The following is a 13,700-nucleotide window of genomic DNA, read 5'->3' on the forward strand; positions in this document are numbered from 1 at the left end:
GGCTAGCCAGCCCCGAAACAAGGAATTGGATGGATCTGCACCCCAGGCCATGAGGGCCATGGAGGCTGGTCAGGAGGACCAGGACCAAACAGACAGAAAGATCTTCTGGACCGGAACCCTGAAGCACGGGATGTCAGTACCTTAAATACCCTTTCCCAGAATGCACAGCAGGATGACACGCCCACTGGGCCGGTTCCGAGAAAAAATAACACTCAATACGCCTAGTCAGACTGCTTTCTCACACTTGCCAGTGGTGACAGCGACACCTTTGGCCAAGGAGAACTCAATGCAATCCAGCTAGACTGGTACTGAAATCATAATTTGGCATAATTAGCCCTAAAACCCAACTGTGATTTTAGGAACTTTAAATTGTAAAAAAACACATAGTGCGAGCTCGTCAGGAGCCAGCACTACACTGGCTACAGGGCATCTATTTTACTTTCTATCATTAACAAATTACATACAAATTACTTAGCACCACAAATTGATACTTGGTTCAGTATTTTTAGTTTATGATCTGCACTGAATTTTATTGTTATTTGTTTTTAGACAATTTGCATTGTGCAATTTGTTTAGTTCTGAATTTGTTTTTTAACTAATTTTGACAAATTGTTCAGAATTTCCAAATTTCGTATTTCCGAATTTCCAAAATTCTGAAATTTGAAAATTTGGAAATTCAAAATTTGAAAATTTGGAAATTCAAAATTCGAAAATTTGAAATAGAATTTTTGAATTTCTGAATTTTCGAATTTCTGAATTTCTGGATTTTCGAATTTCTGAATTTCCAAAAAAAGCCAACAAGCTAATGAAACAAAAACTAACACATTTGAAATTTCATAATTTTGAAAATTCAAAAATTTGGAAATTCGGAAATTTTAAAATTCAAAAATTTGGACATTTGAAAATTCTAAAATAATAATAAAAAATCTTAAAATTCAAAAGAATTAAAATATGAAAATTCAAAAACCTTTCTTTCTTTTTTCAGATTTTCGAATTTTCAAATTTTTGAACTTCCGACTTTTTGAATTCCGAAAATCAGAAATTAGAAAATTCAGAAATGCGAAAATTTGAAAATTCAAAATTCAGAAATTCGTAAATTCGAAATTCAGAAATTCAAAAATTCAAAGTTTTAAATTCGGAAATTTGGAAAATTCGGAAATTCAAAAAGTTGGAAATTCTAAATTTGAAATTGAATTTTCAAATTTCCGAATTTGTGAATTTCCAAATTTCTGAATTTCCAGATTTTTACATTTCTGAATTTCCGAAAAAAAGCAAAAAAAAATGAATGAAACAAAAACAAACACATTTTTATGTCTATTATTTTTAGTTTTAGTGGTATTTTAGTCGACTAAAATAGTATTAATTTAGTCAACGAAAATATTTTAGCTGACAAATTTAACACCCCTCTGAAACCCTTCCCCCTTCACTTATTTTTTGTTTAATTTGGGTTGGTTGGTCAATTCCCATACTGTCTGTCTAATGCAATGGGCGTCCTTACTGCAGCACTGATTGGCACTTGCATAATGATAGGTGAGCCAATTCAGTGCTGTAGGACCATGAGCTCAGGCTATTGCAGTAAATGGGTAAATAAGGGATCTGCTGACAGGAACAACGGGTAATAATGCGATATGACAGCCGGGACTTGGAAAAACAAAATCTACAATGTTACTATTAGTGACAAGATTGCATTGTATACTGTATGTCTTTTTTATATTTAGGCCACATTTTACACTTACCTGCAAATGGAGACATATTACTTATACTGAATTATTTTTCAGGGCCTTTTGCGATCCCAGACAGCGTTCAGATTGTTCGCTCATCCTCGGGGGATGCTATGGACATCACCTTCCAAGGGTTTGACACTCCAAATGGACCCGTAGTGGCTTATGCCGTCATCCTAACAACTGATTTAAGTGGTAGGAACAGCAAACTTTGTAGAATTTTATTAACTATTAGCATAGCTGGTAATCTGAATGTATGCATTGGAAATGTTGTAATGTTTACATATACAGTGCTTTGAAAAAGTATTCATACCGTCTTGAAATTTTCCACATTTTGTCATGTTACAACCAAAAATGTTAATGTATTTTATTGGTATTTTATGTGATAGACCAACACAAAGTGGCAAATAATTGTGAAGTGGAAGGAAAATGATAAATGGTTTTCTACATTTTTTACAAATAAATATCTGAAAAGTGTAGCCTGCATTTGTATTCAGCCCCCTTTACTCTGATCCCCCGAACGAAAATCTAGTGGAACCAATTTCCTTCAGAAGTCACCTAATTAGCAAATGGAATCCACCTGTGTGCAATTTAGTCTCAGTATAAATACAGCTGTTCTGTGAATCCCTCAGAGGTTTGTTAGAGAACCTTAGTGAACAAACAGAATCACGAAGGCGAAGGAACACACCAGACAGGTCAGGGATAAAGTTGTGGAGAAGTGTAAAGTAGGGTTAGGTTATAAAAAAATATCCCAAGCTTTGAACATCTCATGGAGCTCTGTTCAATCCATCATCCGAAAATGGAAAGAGTATGGCACAACTGCAAACCTACCAAGACATGGCCGTCCACCGAAACTGACCGGCTGGGCAAGGAGAGCATTCATCAGAGAAGCAGCCAAGAGGTCCATGGTAACTCTGGAGGAGCTGCAGAGATCCACAGCTCAGGGGGGAAAATCTGTCCACAGGACAACTATAAGTCGTGCTCTCCACAAATCTGCCCTTTATGGAAGAGTGACAAGAAAAAAGTCATTGTTCAAAGAAAGCCATAAGAATTCCATTTGCAGTTTGTGAGACGCCATCATGTGGGGGACACAGCAAACATGTGGAAGAAGGTGATCTGGTCAGATGAGACCAAAATTGAACTTTTTGGCCTAAAAGCAAAACGCTGTGTGTGGCGGAAAACTAACACTGCACATCACCCTGAACACACCATCCCCACCGTGAAACATGGTGGTGGCAGCATCCGTTGTGGAGATGCTTTTCTTCAGGAGGGACAGGGAAGCTGGTCAGAGTTGATGGGAAGATGGATGGAGCCAAACACAGGACAATCTTAGAAGGAAACTTGTTAGAGTCTGCAAAAGACTTGAGACTGGGGCGGAGGTTCACTTTCCAGCAGGACAACAACCCAAAACATACAGCCAGAGCTACAATGGAATGGTTTATATCAAAGCATATTCATGTGTTAGAATGGCCCAGTCAGAGTCCAGACCTAAATCCAATTGAAAATCCATGGCAAGATTTGAAAATTGCTGTTCACAGACGCTCTCCATCCAATCTGTCAGAGCTTGAGATATTTTACAAAGAAGAATGGGCAAAAATGTCCCTCTCTAGATGTGCAAAGCTGGTAGAGACATCCCCAAAAAGACTTGCAGCTGTAATTGCAGTGAAAAAGTATTGACTCCCAGGGGCGCTATACAAATGTACCCCCCACACTTTTCTCATATTTATTTGTAAAAAAAATATGTGAAAAACATTTATCATTTTCCTTCCAGTTCACAATTATGTACCACTTTGTGTTGGTCTATCACATAAAATTCCAATAAAATACATTTACGTTTTTGGTTGTAACATGACAAAATGTGGAAAGGGGGTATGAATACTTTTTCAAGGCACTGTATATATATCATTGTACTAACAGGCTATAAAAACCTATTCACAAAACAAAAATAACAAGTTCATAACCTTGTGTCCTTTGAAATGTTTGGTAATTGTATTTACTAAAGAGCATACCTCAGCCTTACTAAGCCCTTGTACACACGGTCGGAGATTCCGACAACCAAATCCGTCGGATTTTCTCCGAAACTGTTGCATACACACGGTCGGACGAAGTTGTCGGGAAATCCGATCGTGCAGAACGTGATGACGTTATTACATTACGACGGCACTATGTTCAGGCTAGTAGCCAATAGCTTTGGTGTAGGAATTTGATCTGAGCATGCGTGGCACTTTGTCCGATCGGAATTCTCTACACATGATCGGAGTATGTCCGATGGGAGCATTTTGTCTGAAAATTTTACCAACAAGTTAGAAAATTTGGTCCGTCGGATACTCTGACGGAAACAGTCCGATGGAGACCACACACAGTCGGATTATCCGACAAAACGGTCCGATCGGACACATTCCATCAGAATCTCCGACCGTGTGTACAAGGGCTAAGAATAGCCTGTTTGAAAGTATAATATACTTGCAGCCAGTACATACATTTACTTGTGTGTGTGTGTGTGTGTGTGTGTATATATATATATATATATGTGTGTGTAGCATATTTGACAAGTACAGAATCCCAGTGTATATAAAATAATATGCAAAGTGGTTGGAGGGAAGCTTCAGAATTGGAAAGATGTTTTTATTACAAATTATGCGAGCAGCTCGCGGTTCCTTTTTAAGTCTAATTTGCTTTAACTGGTGTTGAGATGTCATTTTAGCCACAAAGGGAGTACACTGGTTTCAGTGGGGTTGGTTTACCGAATAGGCTGTTCACTTTGCAGGTGAAATTACACTTTACAAGGAAGATTTCCCGGGATTTAGGAGAATGTGGTTAAACGTAACTTTTCAAAAAATACCCAATCACATGCAAGGATATTAACCCCTTACTGCCCGGCTCACACCTATATAAGTCGGCAGAAGGGCACGTACAGGCATATTAACATACCTGTGCATTGCCCTTTAAGAAGCGAGTCAATTGACTTTTTATTGTGAGAAGTATTAGGAGAGCACAACTGTTGTTTGGCACGGAGCAGCAGAACGCAGAACCGGGATATGTACTGAACCAACATGGCTGCCTTCTTGTGCATATATAGTTACAAATGATGCCTAGAAACTCATCTTGGTAACATTATTTAAGCAAAACAAATACTTTTTTTTTTTTTTTTTTTGTAGGAAAAGCATTAAGCATTTGCTTAAAAAAAAAGGCAGATAAAAAAGTAAAATCATTTTGGTGTTAAACTTATTTCAAATTTCAAATAAATAAACCATAGTTTGAAAAATGTTATGACTTTCACACAGATCAAATATTAAAAACTTATATTAATTTTCAAATAAATGTAGCAGAATACATTCTGGCCAACTTATGATAAATTATTTATTAGCAAAGTTTTACAGAAGAAACTAAGGAAAATCTTTTCTTCTTAAGTTTTGGTCTGGTTTCCTCTATATAGTAAAATGAAAAACAAAACAAAAAAACAGTGGTGATTTAATATCACTAAAAGTGAGCTTTATCTGTCTAAAAAAACAAAAAAAATCTATGCCAATAATATGAGTACAGTGTTGCATGGTCAAGTAATTGTCACTCAAAATATCGCAGTGCGGAAAACTGAAAAATGGCCTGGACAGGCAGAAGGGTTTTCTTTTTGTAATCAGAAAATTGTTTATTAAAGATAAACAATGTTAACAATCTAATTAGCAAATCCAGGACAAAATGGTACATGACATTTTACATACCAAAGTACAGCAGTACGTATTCGGGAATATAGATATAGATAAGTGTCATCCAACCCATCTCCAGTATAAAGAAGGGTTTAATATGTAGGTCTTTAAGTGGTTATTAATTAATTATTCCCTTTAACAAAAAGACTGACTAAAAAATTAAAACAATTATTTATTTCAAGCAAAAAGGAGGTCCGAATCTCTCAATTATAGAAAATATCATTTTGGTGTTGACGTATTTTCATTGGTCCTTTCTCATGCTATCTCATTGGTCATTTATTTTTTATTTATTTTTTTATCTTGCAGGCAATGAACCAAGTAAACGGTCTTTATCAAAGACTTATAATGATTTCAGGAATGGGTTGACCAGAACTTATGTGACCTCTGTTATTGGACCGCAGAACACTGACCAATCGAATCAGATAAGTGTACACGTGGGAGATGGTGCTGTTTCAAGGGGATATGTCAATGGACCATTGGACCCCACATTACAGTACAGGTAATGGAGTCGCTTCCACATCCATCCAGTGACCTTGTGTTTAATATTCCATTGTCACAATTGCTTGGGCAACAGGCTGAATCACTGCCAGACTGACTTGGGTTGGAAGGATTTCATTTGAAAAGTTCCTAATACTGATTTTAAGATAGATTTTTAGATATTTACTAGTGATGAAGTGCGAGTTTTCACTTTGGTGAAATTTCAGCAAAAATGTTGCTATTTCATCAAAATTTAACAACTTAAAGTGGGTCTAAAGCCTCAAAGTTTTTCTCCCTTATTGTATTCTAAAGCAGAGTTTTTTTTTTTTTGTTTTTTTTTGTTCCTAACATTATTGCTAAGGAAATTCAAAAAACAGTATACAATTTTCATGATTGATTTGTTCAATAATAATACATATTTTACTGTAATTATTTATTCCTCCATTTGTGGTAATTTCCATCATGAATGTGGGCATGTGAATAGTGATTGCTTCCTGGAATAGCTTTTGAGAGGTGCATGCTGGGAAACCAGCATGCACCTCTCAATCTCGCGCATGCGCGATTAAACTCCGGCCGTAGCGTAGACTCCTGGGAAATGATGTGCCATCCTGGACTCCTGGGAAATGATGTGCCATCATTTCCCAGGAGCACAGGCAAGGGAGGAAATCACGAGGAGCTCCATGGACCAGGAAGTGGCAGATTACGAGGACTACATAGCAACAGGGCCTTTCTGGTAAGTATAAAAAATGTTTTTCCTCCAAATGTTTTTTTCTAGGTTAAAAGGAGTCTTTTAATGCAAACATTTTTTAGGGTGGAACTCCGCTTTAAGACAAAAATGCCTTCTGTGCTGCAGGAGCCCCCCAGCCCCATCCCTTATTCTTACCTGAGCCCAATCCAGTCCGATACAGTGATGTGCATGAGAGCTGGGGCTCTTGCTACTGTCTCCCTCCTCATTGGGTAGATGGATAGCAGCACCAGCCATTGGCTCTGACTGCTGTCAATCAAGTGTCCTGATAAGGGAGCAGGCCCAAGTCGCCCAGTATGTGTCAACAGATGCAGACTGGGAAGCTCGGGAGCAAGCATGCACATATGCCCCCAGGGGCAAGTGGTAAATATTCATCCCTGGCCAATCCCTATGGCAGGTGGCCCAGATGGTAACTGGGAGCCTGAATAAATACTCAGAGACAGAGAGCAGCAAGGTCTTTTTCCTTAGAAAGAGATCACAGTGTAAAAGGTGCTGCTTGCCCTCTTGCCATGTGCTTGCGGGGCATTAAGGCCTCAGGTAGGCTACCTGGAGATGGAGACAACCAATTTTCCAAGAACATTTGTGAGTACAGACTGGAGAGCGAGATCTTAGAGACTATGGGCTGAGGCCATCCCTCGTGTGTTAGAGTTGGCTGTGTGTGTAAAGGGGACATGGTGTCCAGTGTCCTGAAGAGCTTAGTCTATTTCATTCCCAACAAAAGGGCTTTGCTTGGACTTTCCAGCAGAGGAAGATTAAACTCCTCAAGTTTGCTACAGGCTCATAGTTCTATAGAAGATAAGTGTCCTCTTATGTGTACTTAATTTTGGATTTTCCCACTCAATTCCCTATCCCTATCCAAGCTACCCAAAAATAAAAACACCAAAAAGTATACCCCAGGTCTGTGCATTGAGCCAAAGAGTGACTGTAACCGCATGACTGGCTGAGGGGCAACTATTGGGGAATATATTCTGGGTAATCTACTAGTGGCTCCTCCAGAGGTAGCAGTATACTAATGTAAGCCAGGCCCATCAGGTCAATGTGAGGTCTTATAAAAATTATGTCTGGGGTGGATTTTAAGGTGGAACCCTATGCAAAAGTAAAAAAGGTAGTATGTCTGGTGTGGATTTTAAGGGGGAACCCTATGCAAAAATAAAAAAGTAGCCCCCCCAAAAAAATCCATACCTGACCTTTATTTAAGCATGCAGCATTGCAGACAAGGATAGTGGGAAGAGGAATGTGCGCCCAATAAGTGCACACCCCTCTGGCAAAGCACCTTGCACCCAAGCTGATGAGCTCTATTATGCATAAGGTTTGGTCTCCACTGAATGGGTAAATGTTCAGGCATTTGTCCGAACTCCTGAACAGCTAAGGTTCCTTCAGCCCCCCCCCCCCCCCATTGATATCATGGTAGTCATAGGGCATTGTTAATGAAAGGTTTGACACTTGGGTAAGCATTATGAATGGAGTTGGCTTTGTTCATTCCTCTATGTCAGCCTTTCTCAACCTTTTTAACATGGAGGGATCCTTGAAATATATTTCATGTTTGAAGGAACCCCTGATTAATTATGATATCTACAGCTCACACAGTACATTATCGTGGTGGACAACAGGAAGTAGGTGGACAACAGAAGTCAGGTTACAGATAGCTAAAACGATCATTTGTATCATTGGTTACATATCTGAGAGGTAGAAAGTGTTGATCACTCAAGGAACTCCTGGCAATGTCGGAAAGAACCTTAGGGTTCCATGGAACACTGGTTGAGAAAGGTTCCTCTATGTACCCTGCATGGTGAAAGCTGAGGTTAATGTTGAATACATTTCAGTGAAAGTTACATTTGCTGCAAAAGCATTCCACACAAATAATAAAATCGATTTCTTGACTTTCAGGGTCTACATAGTAGGCTTTATCGAGATAAACTATGATCCAGCCACAGACATTATCAATGAAGATCAATCAACACCAACTGTTACCAACCTCTCTGGTTCTACTTCAACATCTACTACTGTTAGAAGAGGAAAAAGGGGTATATACGTAGTGTAATTTAGTTGTCATTCTTGTTTAACATTTTTAACATTTTCTATGTGTGTTATACATTCTTTAGTTTATCACCTATATCTTTAAGAACATTTGCTGCCTCCCATCTCCCAGTCCTTCTCCACCGCCCAAAACCCTTCCCCTGCACCTGCTTTTTTTCCCAAAAAATGTAATACGCTAAAATAAGTAACCTAAATCCATTCATTTTCTGGGCAGTCCAGTGATGGGTTGAGTCCTTTCTCCTCTTCTCCAACCATGGTGATGGGTGCTAGCACTGACTGGCACTTGCGTAATTATGTGCGCGCTCTGTTCAAGTTGCAGTACCATGGTCTCAGGCTGTTGTAGGGATGCGCCCCCTGGGTTTGGATCTATGACAGCTTGACATGTAAGGAATGGAGTTAAATGACACTGCCTGTCATCCAACCCTGAATTGTACATAACTGGTGGAGGATACAGCCTTTCCTCTTGGACTTATTGAAGCTTACATTTGGAGAATGTTGGAGTCCAAGGACATCTGACCATTGTCACCAGATCTTGTATGAACTAGAAAAATGTTCCTACTTTCAGCTACAATTTATTGTAAGATTCTATAACTTCTTAAAAAGAGGAACGTGGGCTTTCATTTTTTTACATACTTTAACTCTATTTTAAGCTACATGTTCATATAATATGCATTGTCCACATGGTGACAATATTACATCTCAGAAAAACAAAAACTGCAATGTTACTGCTAGTATACTGCTAAAATATACTGTGCTGGGTATGTGACATTGTTCTATTTGTCCCACATTTACATGTCAACTTATCTTTAAATGAAGTTGTGATACTGAATTATTTTACAGGTCATGCAGAGATACCAGGCAGTGTGCAGATTGTTCGCTCATCCTCGAAGGATGCTATGGACATCACCTTTCAAGGTTTTAAGTCTCCATCTGGACCCATAGTGGCTTATGCCATCATTATGACAACCGAATTCCATGGTGGTAACAGCAAACATAATAGAATTATACTAACTAGCAGCATAACTGTGAAACCAAAAATAATTTACACTGACAAGTCCTGCGTTTTTTTAAGGATAACAAGTCTAGATTGTTTTAACTGTAGTGGAGATGTGATATTAGCCACACAGGGAGTGCATTGATTTAAATGCAGAAGTTGACCCATTGACATTCGACCCATAGAATTGCCCTATAAGAAGGATCAGTAATGCACAACCATTCTGGCTTTGTTCATGAACATCTATAATTACAAGTTATGCCTAGAAACATATCTTGATAACATTATTTAACCACTTCAGCCCTGGAAAGTGTTACCCCCTTAACGACCAGGCCATTTTTTTGCAATACGGCACTGCATTACTTTAACTGACAATTGCACAATCATGCTTCATTGTACCCAAATAGAATTTATGTCCTTTTTTTCCTGCAAATAAAGCTTTGTTTTGGTGGTATTTGATCACCTCTGCGGTTTTTATTTTTTGCGTCATAAACAAAAAAAGAGCGACGAGTTTGAACAAAAAAAAATCTATATTTTTTACTTTCTGCTATAAAACATATCCAATTAAAATATGTAAAAAATCTAATTTCTTCATCAATTGTAGACCAATATGTATTCTACATATTTTTGGTAAAAAAAAATCCCAATTAGCGTATATTGATTGGTTTACGCAAAAAAGTTATTGTGTCTACAAACTATGGTATATTTTTATGCCATTTTTATTTTTACTAGTAATGGTCACTGTATAAATGACACTGGCTGGGAAGGGATTAACATCAGGGGTGATCACAGGGTTAAGTGTGCTCCTAGGGAATATTTTACAACTATGTGGGGGATGGACTGACTGGAGGAAGAGAGACATTTGTGTTCCTGTTTACCAGGAACACAAGATCTCTCTCTTCCTGTCTGACAAAAAGATGGTCTGCCTTGTTTACATGGGCAGACCACCATTCTGTCTCTCCAGCGAACAATCGGTGGGTCCCGGCAGCCATCGGCCACTGGACCTGCTGATTGACTCCCACTGTTTCCAATCACAGCGGGAGCAGGTCTCCAGTGGTGCGCATAAGTCATTTTACATGCTGTCCTATTGGTCATTCTTTTTTACCTTGCAGGCAACACAAATTAAGCATTCCCTTAAAAGTCAGAATAAAAATGAAAATAATGATTAGTTTTTTTAAGAAAAAAAAAGGCTGAATCTATCAAATATAGAAAATATCATCAGATTGTTGAAAGTATTTTCTTTGGTCATTTATTACTCTATCCAATTGGTCATTCTCTTTCAACTTTCAGGCCAAAAACCAACTAAGGGATCTTTATCTAAGACTTATAATGATTTCAAGAAAGGATTGACAAGGACCTATGTAACCTCTGTCATTGAGGCGCAGAATATCCAGAGCGCCGACAAACTGAATAAGATAAATGTCCATGTGGGAGATGGGACTGTTTCAAGAGGATACGTCAATGGACCTTTGGACCCCACAAAACCCTATAGGTAATGGAGTTGCTTCCACCTCCATCCAATGAGACACACCTTGTGTTTAAAAATCAAGAATTACATTACTTAGACCCCAGGGTCTGAAAAGTTCCAAATACAGATTTTCAGAAAGATGTCTATAATAATTACTAATGATGAGAAATTTTGTGGATGAAATTTCAGCTAAACTGTTACATTTACTGTAAAATTATTTATCTCAAAAAAATAAGATGGACGCTGATCACTTGACTTACAGGGTCTACATAGTTGGCTTTCGCACTATAAACTTCGATCCAGCCACAAACACCATCAATGAAGATCAATCGACAGCAGCTGTTACCAGCTTCTCTGGTTCTTCGTCAACAACTTCTATTTTTAGAACAGGTACATCCAGCTTCTCTGGTTCTGCTTCATCAACCTCTACTTTTAGAACAGGTACGTCTCATAATGTATTTTCCCGTTAACATTTTCACATTTTCTATTTGTGCTGTGCGTTCTTTAGTTTATCAATTATATATCCTAAAAACATTTATCCTGCCTCCCATCTCCCAGCCTTTCTCTACCCTCCTAAAGCCTTTCTTGTTTTAAAATAACATTTCCTTAAAAAAGTACACTGATCCCATCTGTCTTCTGGCCAGTTCATTGATAGTTTGGGTCCTTTATACTCTTGTCTAGTCCTACTGATTGGTGGCTCTTACTGCAGCACTGACTGTCATCTGCAAAATGATGTGCGTTCCCTTTTCCATGTTGCAGTACCATGAACTAGGGCTGTAGTCATGGTGCACCCCTTGGTGTGGATCCATGACAGCCATGCCTTGGAGGTAAGGGGTTGAATGACTTGGTCTTTCATTCAGGCCTTAAGTAGACATCCATAAATGATGGAGGACACAGCTTGTCCTCTAGAAATAATTACAGCTTCAGTATGGACACAGGGATCTACTGCAGGAATAACAGGTAATAATACAATATTAAAACTGGCACTCAAAAAACCCCCCAAAGAATGCAATAATACTGGTGGTGACAGTCTGCATCAAATATGTAATTTAATTTAATATGTAATGTAAATATGTAATTTTTTTGTAATTCTATTTAGCTGAAACGTACACTTTAAAATTACTTGTGAATGGAGATGTGATAGTGATACTGAATTCTTTTACAGGTCATGCAGAGATATCAGGCAGTGTGCAGATTGTTCGTTCATCCTCAAGGGATGCTATGGACATCACCTTCCAAGGTTTTAAGTCTCCATCTGGACCCATAGTGGCTTATGCCATCATCATGACGACCGATTTAATTGGTAGGCACAGCAAACTTAATAGAAGTATATGGACTAGTTGCATAGCTGTGGAATTGAGAATCATTTAAACTGATTAGTCCTGCAGTTTTTGAAGAATAAGCTTGTCTGGGTCTAATTTGCTTGAACTGTAGTTGACATGTGAGCCACAGAGAGAGTGCATTGGTTTCAATGAGTTGGTAGACTCATAGACTTGGCATAGGCATTGTGAGAAGCATCAGTAAAGCACAACTATTGTGTGACACTTCAAAGCAGATCCAGATATCTAATAAGCTAACGTGGCTTTCTATAATTCAAAGTTATCCCTAGAAACCTATTTTTTAAACATTATTTAAAGAAACCATTGAGCTACCTAAAAATGTATGCAATTCACTTGAAAAAAAAAATTAAAATCTTGATTTTTTTTCCAAGAAAAGGTAAAAAGTGAGTCTGAATCTATGAAATATAAAAAATACCAATTGGTGTTCAATTTATTTTCATTAGTCATTTGACATGCTATCCCATTTGCCATTATCTTTTTGTAACTTGCAGGCAACACACCAACTAAAGGGTCTTTCTCAAAGACATATAATGATTTCAAGAATAGGTTGACCAGCACTTATGTGACCTCTGTCATTGAGCCGCAGAATATCCAGAAGGCTGATCAATTAAATAACATAAGTGTCCACGTGGGAGATGGCACTGTTACAAGGGGATACCTCAATGGACCATTGGACCCCACAAAACACTACAGGTAAGGGAGTTATTTCCACATTCATCCAATGGGACACACGTTGTGTTTAAAATTCAATAATCTCATTGCTCAGACACCAGACTGAAATTAAATTGTTAAATTGACGAGTGGTGTAGGGATTTGAAATGTTCCAAATACAGATTTTCAAGATCTTTATATAATTATAAGTAATGAGCAAAATTGACAGTTTTCACTGTGGTAAAATCTGGGAAACAATTGGGTTATTTTAGCTAAATTTAACAACAAAAGCAAGTGATCCTCAAGTCAATTATAACATGATGATCATGTGGCTTTGCCTATGAAAAGGTTGACACTAGGGTAAGCATTATGGCTAGGGCTTGCTTTATTCATTAAAAAAGCCAATGATCTCAATGCCATCACTTGGATGGTAATCACATCACTTTCCTAGTAAATAAATCCGTGCTTTTTGAAATACCTCTAAGCCAGGGGTCTCAAACTGGTGGCCCTCCAGCTGTTGCGAAATTGCGAAGTCTCATTAGGCATTGCAAGGCTGAGAGTTA

At 38.2% G+C, this 13,700-nt stretch overlaps 1 protein-coding gene across 3 annotated transcripts in view; it reads left to right on the forward strand.

Moving 5' to 3' along the window:
• The window catches only part of LOC143929620 (uncharacterized), a 329,026-nt gene that overhangs the window by 154,515 nt on the left and 160,811 nt on the right, over positions 1–13,700 (forward strand). Inside the window, exons 23-30 of one of the 3 annotated variants that reach the window (XM_077453528.1) lie at positions 1,789–1,916; positions 5,732–5,924; positions 8,535–8,671; positions 9,525–9,662; positions 10,969–11,170; positions 11,409–11,587; positions 12,312–12,449; positions 12,978–13,179. In XM_077453528.1, the coding sequence (XP_077309654.1) occupies positions 1,789–1,916; positions 5,732–5,924; positions 8,535–8,671; positions 9,525–9,662; positions 10,969–11,170; positions 11,409–11,587; positions 12,312–12,449; positions 12,978–13,179 (1,317 nt within the window). Of the gene's footprint in view, positions 1–1,778; positions 1,917–5,731; positions 5,925–8,534; positions 8,672–9,524; positions 9,666–10,968; positions 11,171–11,408; positions 11,588–12,311; positions 12,450–12,977; positions 13,180–13,700 lie in introns of all 3 variants that reach the window. The other 2 variants (XM_077453525.1, XM_077453526.1) reach the window with 2 other exon arrangements.

The sequence above is a fragment of the Lithobates pipiens genome, unplaced genomic scaffold (assembly GCF_037356315.1).
Source record: "Lithobates pipiens isolate NorthernLeopardFrog02 unplaced genomic scaffold, aLitPip1_a1.2 Scaffold_24, whole genome shotgun sequence".
Lineage (NCBI taxonomy): Eukaryota > Metazoa > Chordata > Amphibia > Anura > Ranidae > Lithobates > Lithobates pipiens.